At 34.7% G+C, this 14,147-nt stretch overlaps 1 protein-coding gene across 5 annotated transcripts in view; it reads right to left on the bottom strand.

The window, feature by feature from the left end:
* LOC149419829 (protein Aster-B-like) overlaps window positions 1-14,147 on the bottom strand; it is a 47,728-nt gene that overhangs the window by 11,839 nt on the left and 21,742 nt on the right. For 4 of the 5 annotated variants that reach the window (XM_089637322.1, XM_089637324.1, XM_089637323.1 and 1 more), the window contains 4 exons: window positions 7,443-7,753; window positions 5,719-5,838; window positions 4,465-4,600; window positions 1,687-1,762 (listed from right to left, as the gene is read on the bottom strand). In XM_089637322.1, coding sequence (XP_089493448.1) covers window positions 1,687-1,762; window positions 4,465-4,600; window positions 5,719-5,838; window positions 7,443-7,753 — 643 coding nt within the window. The remainder of the gene's footprint in view (window positions 1-1,686; window positions 1,763-4,464; window positions 4,601-5,718; window positions 5,839-7,442; window positions 7,754-14,147) is intronic. The other variant, XM_089637325.1, reaches the window with a different exon arrangement.

Genomic DNA, 14,147 nt, shown 5'->3' with positions numbered 1-14,147 from the left:
ATTTCTTCTATTTTCGAGTTATTGAGTCGAATATTTTGTTTACGTATTTAGTTAAGACACTTTTATAAGTGTTCATAATTTACTTCCCAGTAACAACGATGCGCACACTTGGGAATCGCTACATTCGACCAATGTTGGCTCGATGTGATAGTATATGTTTCTACAACTGATTCATATATTATACGACGTGAATAAGCTTAAAATGATGCTTACATACGGAATGTAATACGACAATTGGGTTTATTCTCTTTTTCACATCTATTTTTACAAGTTTTCATATCACAAGCCACTATTTTGCCGTGTTATTTCATAAAATGCCTCGACCATAGCTCGACGCTAGTTAGAACAAGAATGATGACGTCACATTCTCAAGATTCACGGGAAGCCATACGCGAGCCCAGCCGGCTCCAATGGAACCGGTATGGGGAGTGGGGAATAATACGCTTTTAATCACTTAGGGCAGGTCTACTAATATTCATATGTCTATGGGTCGCATCTAGGACATGAACCCAGGACTTCGCCTTGCCGGGGCGCTGCTCCACCAACTGAGCTAATGGGACCCTACATCCTTTGGTCTTATTTAGAACTACCAACATTATCTTCATTGTCTCACCGCACATTTTTATTGGCTGCTATATCTTTATGTATGATCGCAAGATTCATGTCCAACTAAATGCTATCTAGATGGGGTCTTGGATTAATATAGTTTATGTTTTATTATAATGTGCGACATCCATTGACATTTCTGCAAGTCTAGGATGAATAATTATTTTTATTTTTGCAATAACTTAATATTTAATTATTGAAGATAATTGTATTGGCAATTCTGCAATACAAAAAGATACGGTCGCATTTAGGACCTGAACCCAGGACCTTCGCCTAGCCGGGGAACTGTTCTACTAACTTATAGGACCCTTTTAGAATTCCTAATATTATCTTCAATAATTAAATTTTACAATGAGGTTTTACTCATAGTAACTGATATTTAGAATGTCGTATTGTCAATGCTTATTGACATGGAGAATGTATGAATAAAACAACAATGAATTTTGTAATCAGCTCATTTTTGTTTAGTTTATGATGGAATGGACCCGTTTTTGTACAGTTTTAGACAATCTCAGCTGATTTTAATCTCGAATACACTTTCTTCTCTGTTCATTTAAGGAGCGATTAAGGACGGGTTGTTTCAGAGAATTTGAACAATTCATCAAAGTTCGACGTTCATTTTCGGGTTCTGTGAAAATCCTTGTCAAATTCTGTTATTATATCATTATAGGCTAGTTGCTTGATAGAACTTAAATATACAGAACATGAAAGTTAACTGTGAAATTTGAAGAATTGTTGAAATTCTCCTAAACAACCCATCCTAAATCAATTTTGCTAATTCTTCAGTACTTTACAAATTAGTATTTAAATGACAAAAATGAAAAATAAAATGCAATGAACCTATTTTTGACGTGCATCTTTCATATATTATGTTATGTAAAGTTAAAATTTATTTTTGAGTAAATTCAATTGCTTATAATGAGTTTTATACTGATAACTGCTATTTAATAATAAAAATCACTGGTAAATTGTTTCAGTCGATATACGTACTTAGTTTGGAAATGACTATTGAACAGAAGATGAAGGATAAATGTATGGAAGTGAAATGAGTGAAGTAATGTAATGTTAGCGTTTACTGACCTAATGGGTTTATCCCCCTCACTTTGCGAAGAGTCGGATGATGGACAAATGAAAGAGTCAAACTCGTCCTTCATTGCTAGAGACAAACACAACATGTTATTATACACATAACTAAACAAGCGACACAATGTTAATAAACCCCATCACTAGAGCTACAAATGATCAATTCATTTTTTCAATGGAAAAAAAACTCCAATAAGCAAAGCAAATTGTGATTATTTAGAAGTATTTTTAAACATGTTATTTAAAAAGAAATGAAAATGAGTAATCCTCGACTTAGAAACTGCACATGAGTTCTAACTGCTCCCACCCGTCCGGAGCCAGTGAGATTATGGCATCCCCAACCCGGGGTATGTTGTGAGGCTGGAGGTAGGGGGAGAGGAAGGAGATGGGGTGGGGAAGTACCTGGCTATTCAGATCTGGTCATGTTTCAATTCTGAATGGTGGTCTTACACCAGGGCGATACTGAGAGTATCTTCCACTCTGGAAAGTGCCGCAAATATTCTTGAAATAACACAAATTCATCAAATAAAATTTACTTGCGCTCGCCGGGATTTGAACCCGTGACCTCCAGCCTGCTTGTCGAGAGCCTTACGCCTCGACCATGGAGGCCACAAGTCACTATCAATAAAAACACTTGTTTTTTTTTTTATGAGCTCAATTCGGAGTGGTGAAAGCTGTAGTTTGTAACATTTGAATAAAATGCATATAATATTGAAATAGTTCTGATAAAGTGAATAACGAAATAATGATTTCATACCATAGATGTCCCCACCTACAAAATATATTGTATCTTCACCCAGCGTCATGTGAAGAAAAAAATCATTGCATTAAAAATTATATTATGTGAGTGTAATCAAAATTAGGGTGTTTGGGCATAACCTGTTAAGTTCAGAATTCTGAAGTAATAGAAAAGTATTGGCTGCGCAACTATAATTGAATTATTTTCCTTTAAGCATCACTAAATAAAATAGATTTACGTATCACCAAACGAAAGTACAAACAGTGACTGCACAAACACTCTTATCAAAAAATATTTAAAAATACAGCTATCAAACACCTGGGCACACACACCATCAAAATATAATATTTTATGTACTTACAGTAACCTTAATCTATAAACTTACGATGAATAAAGTGAAAAACTAAATTCTGGGCATTTGTGAAGTAATACGCAGAGATGGATATATTGATAAAAAAGTTGAAAAGTTGGAATCTACATCTGACAGGTTTAATAACTTACAGGTAAATTAAACAAGTGTTAATGATGAACACACAATGAATTCACACAGACAACAAGCCAATGTTCAAACATTCAAAATAACTAGGGCAAAAACATTGAAATGTTACGTACACATTGTTATAATGTAAACACAACAAACAGACAAAACACTTTTCCAAAACACACACAATACGGCAGAGCTTAAAAACTAGCATAAGTGTTTGAAACTGACTATATTCATAACATTGATTCAGAAAATAGAGTTTAACTAAACGAACAAAATTTTGCAATTTACATAATTTATGGGTGGGTAAATTTAATTTATTTTAGAGTTTGTAAAAAAACAGTTTTCAGTTGTAAATAATGAAAGGGTAATCTTTCGGGAACGCTGGCCACATTTAATATGAATATTTTAAAAAATAAAACCTATTATTCTAGCCACTCGTATCAGGAATACCAACATAAGAAAATGTCATGGACAGAAATTATTGTAAATGGCTGTCATCCCATAATATGAAAGCGAATTTTCATTTTACATAATTGAAAATTAAAAAATTTCCAAATGCAAATACATAGTTGTCTTTTATTTTATTTTTATTTTAAGGTGAATCAAAAGGTTTTATTTAAAAAAATATTTATATTAAGCATGGCCAGTGATCCCGAAAGTTTACCAATGAAAGTACCACAAAATTCCATAGGTATGAAAGTACATATTACATACAATCAAAATAAATACTTTTTATCATGATTTTTGTGTGTTGTTGATATTTTTTAACCTTTTAAGGGAGTTGACACGTTCTTATATGACAACACTAGTGGGCGGCATTATTTGTTCACAAATAATATATATTTTATTTATTTATTTTAAAAGTATAAAATACATAATGTATTGGATTCCCAAGAGGAAAAAAAAAATCATTATGAGATTGTATGCTGCACAGTACTGCTTTTGACATATTACATTATTTTACAATACACATACCGTATGCGTAATTCTGTACTGCAATGCAGTCTCACATGTTGAGACGTTAACGCATCAACAAAAGTCGAGACGGTACCCCGGAAAGATTAAATATGGCAACATTTAGTAAATATGTAATCAATAATATAATATACAAAATACCAAGACAGTAACACACATAAATACAGCAACAATATTGCAGGGGGCGGGCCTCTTGCTAGCGGATACATAATAAGTAATAATGAAGAGTTTAGAGTAAAACACTATTATGTTACAATAATTAGAATGAATGCAATTCTGTATTAATAGTGTGCTTACACATTTTATTTAGTTGAGTTATTTTGAATTGAGTTTGTATTTAGTATGTGCTGCTGAAAAAAATGTATGACTTTTACTCTACTATTAATTTTATTGAAATTGCAATACAATATTGACTGTTTCATAACCCGAAAGTCACAGAGGTTTCATGCCACTGAAATCTCATTGGCTACCTAATGAAGGAAAGGAATCAACTTCTGAAAAGATCAGGAGTGGATGTAATGTTAAGCGTTAGTCCGCTAGCCAGGGCCCGCGATAGTAAGCAAAGCATGTATACGAGTGTGTTTGATGCACCGCCGCCATGTGGGGGGAGTGCCGGGGGGCAAGTCACCTGGCGCGCCTGGCAGGTTGTCGTCAGAGGCGCCGCCTCCGAGCCCCGCGCTGTGACGGTCCATGCCGTGCTCTAGGAAGTCCTACAAACAGTTCAGACGTCTATCAAATGATAAACTATGTTGTCATGGCACCCCATCAAATAAAGTCAAATACTCACAAGTGCGATCTATACCAAACTGATGTCACCAATTTACATAAGACCTTTTGACTTTGAGGCCAAGGAAATTGATTTTCACTTCAAAAAAATATTTTCAATGTTTGGTCAGTTTCACCTGAGGGGAAAATTAACCCTACTTAGGGCGTAACAGACCGTAACATACTTCTCTCTTTAGTGAGGTAATATTTTGGAAAGAATGGTAAAAATCATAAAAGGTGTGTATCGGAAAGCACTCAATAGACTGTACTTTTAATAGAAAGTAGAACAAAAAGTATATATAAAATCTCCAGACCTAAACTACATAAATCTTTGAAATTCCTTATAATGTAAGGAAATTGTTTTTATTGTCAATTAAATTGGAACTAGCGCAGGCCCGTGAAAAATCACTTTTTTTAAGTAAAAGTAAAAAAATATATATATTTAAATTGTCACGGCTGTGAATTGAACCCCGATCAACTGCTTGAAGACAACTAAGCTGATCATTATACATTACCAACTATTTTAACACAGCAGCATAAATTCATTATATTTACTGAAAATAAGAATGACGTATTTTTGAATTTTAGAATGTTACATATACACAACTGAAATGTTATGTATTTCATATACACAACCATAATTATATTGTTTAATTAATACATAATAATATTCAAAAAAATTATAAAAATTGTGTTAGTAAAGTTAGAGTGAAAATATAAAATAGTTTTCTCACTCTACACACCTTCAGAAAGAGCAGCAAGATCCAATAGATTTTTATTTTATTAATATTTCACTATTAATAGTTTGTATCAAATATTATAAATAATCTAAAAAACATATAATTTAAAACCAACTCATATATTACAGTAATTGTACAGATTATAATCAAAGTAAGCATTTACATAGAGATAAGACAAAAATATATCACACCTGCTATAATGATTGCTGCTATTGACACTGTATTAGTTAAAAAATATCTAATTTATGTATAAACAAAATGAATTGTAGAAAGATGTAACCAGATAATCAAGAGAATAAATATTAAAATGATTATAAGATTACCTCAGCTATAGATTCAGCAGACAATCTCATGCCACACAGTTTGTCCTCTTCAAGAAAGTTCTGGGGATACTCTTCATCATCAGAATTGAAACCCAACTCTTCTCCGTAGCAGATGTGAACCTTACAGACAACAGGGAAGCCGTATTAACAACAATTGTGATTGATCCCAACCAATATGCGGTCATTATTATTAATCTGGAGGTTAATGCCAGAAGTGCCTAAGTCAGTTTTTGGTTATTTGATTTACGTACCAGAAAGTACTCTAAATCAGCCTTTATTTGAATTATATGAATACCTATATATATAGGGTGCTCTAGATCAATGAAATTATGGCCTATCTAATGTAGAAGTCAAAATATTGTATCAGGATTTTTTACACCAAGAAATCAATAAACAATCTTAATTCCCGAGCGATTCAAAAAATTGCCTTAGGCACTTCTAGCACTAAGCCCCATATATGTATATATTTGTGTTGCGTTATACGATTATGATAAATGACACTGGTACATGTGTGATAAAAGATAAGACAGCGAAGGATAAGGATAAGGCCAGTCATATGACAATTGTAACAAATGCTTGTGAATGGATTTATTATCAATACATTTCAGTTATTTACTGAGTGACCCCACTCGTCTTTTTAAAGAAGAGATTATCATATAAGCTCTCAACCAATGTTAAAGTCAAAGCAAAACCATAATATGTATACATAATATTATACATATATTGTGGTGTATAATACTCCCAACTGACGTAGCCACAGTGCTGTTTATTTTCACCACTTTGTATCAAAGCTTTCTCGCAATTTCTTAATTTTCCATTACAATCTTATAACAGTCAATTTTATTTTTTGGCAAGAGTGATTTTACGTATATACATACAACAATCAATAAAAACAACAAACACAATGTGAATTCAAGGAATCTTATATATACAAATTATTTCTCTAAACACTTCATTCCGCCTCATAATAATCCCTAATTAGTGTGTCGGCTGGGAATAAATGGACTGTTGTAAGCAGTTGATATCAACAACTTCAAGCAGTGATTGCGTAATTCTCATAGAAAAAAAACATTGCAAAACAATACGGCAGTGCGCGTATTTAAAACATTAACTACTTCTAGCAGTCCGTGTATTCAGTGGGATGCGTTAACCCCATCAGGCTAATTTGTTCTCTTTTGGGAACAACTTGCATGATCTCATGGAATTCATTTACTGTCATAATTAGAAGTATGATCTAAAAGGTGTTAGAAAGAGTAAACACCATGCTTTATATTCAAATTTAGAAGTTAGTCATGAAAGAATTAAATAAAATGTGCACCTTTATGTAACCAATGGTTCCGAAGGCAATTTTAATAAATTTATGAAACTTTGTTTATTTTATCTTAATTATTTTTATATGAAACAACAAAAAAGTGGAGTAACGGTAACATTTATAATACATTTCTTTTAATAAAATGTGTGTGTATTTATATGTTTTTCTGGTTATCAGTAATTTTATTTAGTAATTCTATATTTAAAAACTTTGATATGTTTGCATTCAAATTTTGATATTTAAAAATGATATGTTTATTTCTAATAATAAAATTTGAAAGCCCATTTCAAAAACAGTTTTTGGATACATTCAGAAATATTCCATTTATTTGGATTTTATTGCAAAGTGGAAATACTCCGACCTTCTGACAGAATATGCCAGAGGCCTGAGGAGTTAAGTAATATGTACATACCCATTGCCACATTTCCTGACTCGACATGGGCTGATCCATCAATGCATTCTGCCATATGCGAAACAGCATCAAGTAGGTCTTGTCCCGACCAGCGAAGGAAGTCAGGAAGTGCTTCTCGTTGTCTGTGCATATTAGGATGGCATTCGGAATGACCAGAGCCGTCTTCTCCTTCGTGATGGCCGTCACGTCCTTCCACCGCAGTGAGAGGAATGTCTCCCAGCGGAAGATATTGGCATAGAAACAGAGGTAGTTTTGACTGACGTAGAGCCGGCCATGCACTAAGATGTCCTTTTGAATGGCGCAAGAATAATCTGGAAAGTAAAAAGCACTCCTTATAACACAGGCTCTACACTATAGTGTTGCTACGATAGATAAAGCAAGTCGGAAAGAAGGCAAACATACGCAATAAATGTAAAGGGCCAAAAACCAAGCTAATGGATTCCATACATCGATGGCGATTACCCAACCGGGTGGCGATATAGTTCCCCTGTCTTTACGTCATATAGACAGGGGTGCTCTTGTGAGGTGTATCATTAAAAATCGACAGGGAACACAAAACAGAAAATCATTTAAATTCTTTTATTAATATGTCGATTTGTCAATAATTTATTACTGTTGATACTATGTAATCTAAAATGTTTCCTTTGTTTTATGCCCTTCTGACGCTTGCAACAAAGTCACCCTGTTTTAATTCAAAGTAAGTACCATTATTCAACAGCTCATACCTTCTTACCTTTAAAATACATTGCTGTGATGATTTTTGACGTTTAAATAAATACTTTACAAATAATTTTCCAAAATAACACCTGAACGTCGATACATCTTTAGATTTAAAAAAAACATTTTAATAATCACTATAATTTATAACAATTGTAAGTTTTCTCATGAACCATTTTATTCTTAACACACAATAACCAATTATAAGAACAATTGAATACCCTAATTGAGTACGTTGTGAGGATGAAGTGATATGAAGTGAAATGAAGGTAAGGTCTGGGCATTCAGATCTGGTCATCAAATAAGCATAAACAGATGTAAAATGATTGCATCGTTAACGGGTTCACTGCCAACTCGAATATTCGAATGTTTTGAGGAAATCCACACTTGCCAATTGGCGTGTGCATCAATATAACTTTCAATGTTCAGTGGAAATCTGGCAACTGTCGCGAATCCTGGCCCTGTATCGGAATGAATCAAATATTACTGTGTGTGCGCGATTTTACTACCTAATCTAATTTTAAAGTTATAGCATGTTAAATACGGGTGATAGACAGAGGCAGGGACCGCCTAAGTACATTTGTGCAATGCACTGCCGCACATTCATCGTAACATAAGATTTTATATAAGTAATAGAAAAAAAGGATAATAGAACAGTAATAACGAAAAAATACGTGCGCCAAACATCGATATACAAACCTACTCATGAAAGATTCACGCAGTATCATTTAAACCTTAGCGAATCCGTACTAGACTCACGTCGTGCACATGTCGAAAGACGCGACGTCATATGACATGCTCTCACTATAAGCACTAGCCATAGTAGCTGAAACCGTGAAATGAGGGAGACAGACTACTCTCATAATGGCAATTCATTTAGTATTTGTTAGAGCAGACAGCTTGTGCATTCGCGGCACAAGCGCAGACGCATCCTTGGTCGTTGACAATACGTTACACACGCGTATACCAAAAGTTTAGTATAAATTAGTTAGGATTAACAGATTTGGAACTAATTAACAATGTTAGATGTTAGAGCGCTACAAATCTAGGTACAAACTTGACGGTATGCGAGTTTTTCTCTGTTAAAAATTGTTTTTGAAAAATAATGACTGCCCAAAACCATTATTGAATGTAATATTGGTTTGTAAGGTTAAGGCAAAAACTGTGAACCGGGTATTTAAAAAAAAAAACTTTAATCGACATTATCATGGTTTTGTAGATATGATTGTTAGTTTGACGTGTACAATTTTCTAAGTCAATGTATCGTGGAGTGACGGATATGACTCCTTTTACTGAAAAAAAAAATGGAAGTTCCCCGTTGCAGGATGCAGCTCCCATTATCATTTAACCCTCATGTTACTGTGTATCTAATTTAGTAACTGCTATATTAGTCTATTTTCATTATCTATACTTTTATTATCATGCTATATAAATTTTGTTTATTTCTTACTTTATAAATAAAAACTTTCTTTCTTTTCTTTACCTTATGTATACTGTAAGACATGAGAAACGTTTTTTCTCCATTGAATTGGGGGGTTACGTTAAAAAGAAAACATTTTATTTTAATTAGTTTTTAGAACCATATGTTTTTCTTCTGTATTTTTTTTTTTTTTTTTTTTTATAGTCGGAGGCGGTTTACTTACGTTCCCCGCGAGCACTTAGGCCATAGGCCCATTGTACTATCTCCCATTTTACCTCATTCCCTTGCCAGTAACCCGGTCCCTTTTATGAAGTTCACCAGGGCTGTCATTGGATATGTGGCGATGTCTTCTGGTTCCACACTGTGTCTTCCCAGGTATCTGAGCCTTATTCCCAGCAGAGCGGGGCATTGGCACCATAGGTGAATTGGAGTCTCTTCCTCCTCTTCACATTTCCTACAGATGTTGGTGTTTTCCACTCCCAACAGTTGCATGTGTCTCCTGAGATGGCAGTGTCCCGTTAATAGTCCTACCAGTTCCCTCAGTGAGTTTCTGTCCATATCGAGTAGTTGCCTGGTTCGGTTAGGGTCCGGTCCGTTTATGAGTACTTTAGATTGCCTCATTCCGGGTGCCTTCTTCCATTCCTTCCAGTGTTGGGATTTGATCCACTTCTTGATATGTAGTTTGGTGTGGCAAGCTGTTACTCCTACGGCCGGCTCAGATCCCACAAGTGGTGCTTTCGCCCCTTTCCTTGCTAGTTCGTCAGCCCGCTCGTTGCCCTCAATACCTTTATGTCCCGGTACCCAGAGCAGGGTTACTTTATTGATGGTCGCCAGTTCTATTAGGATAGTCCTGCATTCCATCACCAGTCTGGAGTCGCATCGGTTACTTTCCAGTGCCATTAAGGCCGCCTGGCTATCAGAACATATGTTTATGTTCTTATTTCTGTACCCGATACTCATATTCTCCTGTGCGCAGACTAAGATGGCTTTCATCTCAGCTTGAAACACAGTGCAGTGCATTCCTAGAGGTATACTGAGTTCCCTCTTAGATCCCTGTAGACAGACCCCGGCCCCTGTTCCTTCCTCCATCTTGGACCCGTCTGTGAACCAGATTAGTTCCTGTTTGGAGTTTGGACCTGGGACCGTGTCCCATTCCTCCCTTGTGGGGTACGTCACTTTAAACAGCTGTCCGAAGAAGTATTCGGCTTGTTTGCCGTCCTGCTTCATCCCAGCCGTCGGACTAATTGCCCTCAGTCTTATTCCTATCTCCGTGTGACTGTTTCTGGGCAACTCTCCTCTCCATTGGCCATTGCAATGTAACCTGTAGGCTGCCGCCATCGCCGCCCCCTCTATTTCTATGTTTAGTGGGGGTAGGTTCAGCAGCACTCCCATGGCTAGTATTGGAGTGGTTCTCATGGCTCCTGTGATGCTTCTGCATGCAAGTCCCTGTATGTGATTGAGTGTGACCATCACTGTTTTCAGTGTTGTTCTCCTCCACCAGACCAGGGCTGCGTGCATGATCCTTGGTTTTACAACGGCTGTGTAAAGCCATTGCATCATTTTAGGTTTGAGACCCCACGTTCTGCCGCAGATTCGCCTAGTTGCCCACATCAGAGCACAGGCCTTTCTGCCTACAGTTTCCACCTGGTTTTTCCAGCTCAGTTTGGCATCTATGATGACTCCGAGGTACTTAACCGTGTCAGAGGGTTCTAATTCCTTTCCATAGAAGGTTGGATTGCTCCATCCTTCTAGTTTCCTTTTACGCGTAAAGATTACTAGTTCTGTCTTGTCTGGGTTGACTGACAGTCCTGTTTCTTCACACCATTCTTCCACTTCAAAAACAGTTTTTCTTCTGTAAATCTGTCATATGTATGTATTTCAAATAAAAAAATCTGTCTGACATATTCTGTCAGAAGGTCCGAGTATTTTCTCTTTGCAGTAAAATCCAAATTAATTAAATATTTTCTTATTCGTTAACTAAAAAATGTTCTTGAAAGGCGATGAAATACGCTTTAAAATTTTCCTATTAAAAATAAACATATAATTTTGGAAATATTAAAATTTTAAATACAAACATAAAAAAAAATTTAAAATGGCTCACCTCACTTTGTAATTAAATTAAGTTCTTTGTAATTAAATTTATGGATAACGAAGAACACACATACATATTTTTTTAGACAAATGTATTATAAACGTTATTATCACTTCACTTTTTTGTCGTTACGTCAAGTTTCATAAATTTTTTTCAAATCTCGGTCGGAATCTTTGGTTTCATATAGGTGCACATTATAATTTTTCTGTGGATAACTTCTAAATTTGAATATAAAGGGTAAAGTTTTCTCTTTCTAACATCGTTTAGATCATATTTCGCACCATGACGATAAGGGAGATACAACGATTTTTATGAGACCATATTAGCTGTTCCCAAAAGCGAACATATTAACATTAGAGGTTAATTTATCTGTATTACATATTACCATTTTTTAGTGCAATGCACTGCTGTATAATTCAGTCACGGGCCACCTCTGGTGACAGAGCTTTCCAAGTTTACATATCGGATAACAAATAATTATAAGCAACAATTAGTCACCTGAAATATCAATACAAATTGAAAATATCTCCCGAGTAACGGACAGCCGCCAACGGGAATTGAACCCGTGCCTTCTGATGTCCGGTCAGGTGCTCTTTATGCTATGCATAAAACCTTGTCTTATAAAAATTAGTTCATCATTAAAAAAATAATTACATAATCGGAGTTTTCCAATCCTTGCTGTCCAAGGCTGGCAGTGAACCTGTTAAGCTAAGACTGAGCTGCAAAAAGGGAACCTTTGAGGATAATGGCAAACCGGTTATTTATTCCAATGTTATTACAGTTGTTTTTGCTTTAAATATGAATAACCATTGTTAGTTATGAAGTACTTTAAACTCTAAAGAATTTCGCATTGACTGATTGTCAAAGGTGTTCTGAGGAAAATTCTTATTAGCTCTTTAGGTCATATTACAATTGCCAAAAGAGTAATTAGAAAATAAGAGTAAAAACAATGCCTTGGGTGTCAGTTGATAACAGTTAATTCAAAGGAATGCACTTTCATTCATTCATTATCAAAGGGGATTAGTGGAGAAATCTTCATTATGTGTAATCAACAGTTCAAATAATATGAGTGTATGAAAGAGAGTTTTGTGACCGGGATACAAAAAAGGATTGTTTATTTGTATGTATTCCAGCATATAACCAGTTCTTCAAATTTTGCGGAAAATTTATGATAAGGGGTATAGATTAACAACAAAAAAAACACAAGCAATACCGCATTAACATTTTGATGTTTTTATATAGCCATGTAGGGGTCGTAAGAAATGGCTCCACGAACTGCACCTATAATTTTTTTTTAAACTTTGTACTGAAATATCATGAATAATCGATATTTAAAACTAGTACAAAATGTGCATACTTAAATTTGTATCGGCAATTTTTTATAAAAAATTATAAACAACAAACAAAAAACTTTGATCCGTAAAAGTAATAGATTTGTTGACACAAAATAATATTCAAAGGGTGACAGAATTAAAACAAAATATAGTAGTTTGCTTTTTCACAATCTTTTCTTTCAAAATATGCTCACTAAACTGCTGTAGCTGTATAACACGAACTGGGTCACTGGGTGTTAAAACTGTTTTGCATTAGTTGCAACTAACAACATAGCTTGTCAAGAGTGCTAATCAACATCTAACTGACTTTGTGAACTTCTGTTCCCGAACACCTCCAAACACTTGCACAACCATCACTTGCTTTTATACTACAAATACAAACCTAACCGCCAAAATTTTGTAACCAGTGATGCCATGCCGTGAAAATGAAAATCGGTAGATGATGTTTGAAAAATTCGGTAGATTGGTGACAAAAATTGGTAGATTGTCAAATATCACATTTATTTAGGGGCTAGATTTAGGAGAAAAAATAAGTAAAAATCACCAGCATCACTAACATACTCATTTTGCGTGACATTGGGTTCAGTGATAGATTTTCTGCGAATATCGGTAGATTTTAGCTGAAATTTCGGTAGGAATGGCATCACTGGTTGTAACTAACATAGGAATTTAGTTCAGTTTCTCAGCATTGAATGTGCAAGTAGCAAGCATCATATTTGTGTCATACATTGCAAACATTTTCTAATACAAATGAGTATAATTTTTGATTCAGTGCTGGTTTTTATCCAGTGAGCTATCAAAAATAAACATTTCTTAATTTTGAATGCAATAATCTCATGTAACTGACCTTTAAGAGGTTCATTCATGCACCTTATCTCACGTAATAATTAATACTGACCTTTAGACTTCTAATGTCCAGAGTTGAGGAAATAATTAGAGTTTTACGAGGGATTACAGAAATAAAGAAGATTATTTTGACTGACCTAAACACCATATTAAATGGAGAAAAAAAATCACATAAAATTTAACAATTTGGAATCAGCTTGCATAGCATTATTTTCAATTCCCTAAATTGAAGTTAATCATATTCTAAAATTGTCTTTGTTTATACAGTAGAACCCCGTTAATTTGAAATCTACAGG

Source organism: Hesperophylax consimilis, chromosome 11 (genome assembly GCF_061612785.1).
Source record: "Hesperophylax consimilis isolate HC1 chromosome 11, BYU_Hcon_1.0, whole genome shotgun sequence".
Lineage (NCBI taxonomy): Eukaryota > Metazoa > Arthropoda > Insecta > Trichoptera > Limnephilidae > Hesperophylax > Hesperophylax consimilis.
The sequence above is the reverse complement of the archived record's forward strand: the minus strand, read 5'-3'. Positions and strand labels throughout refer to the sequence as shown.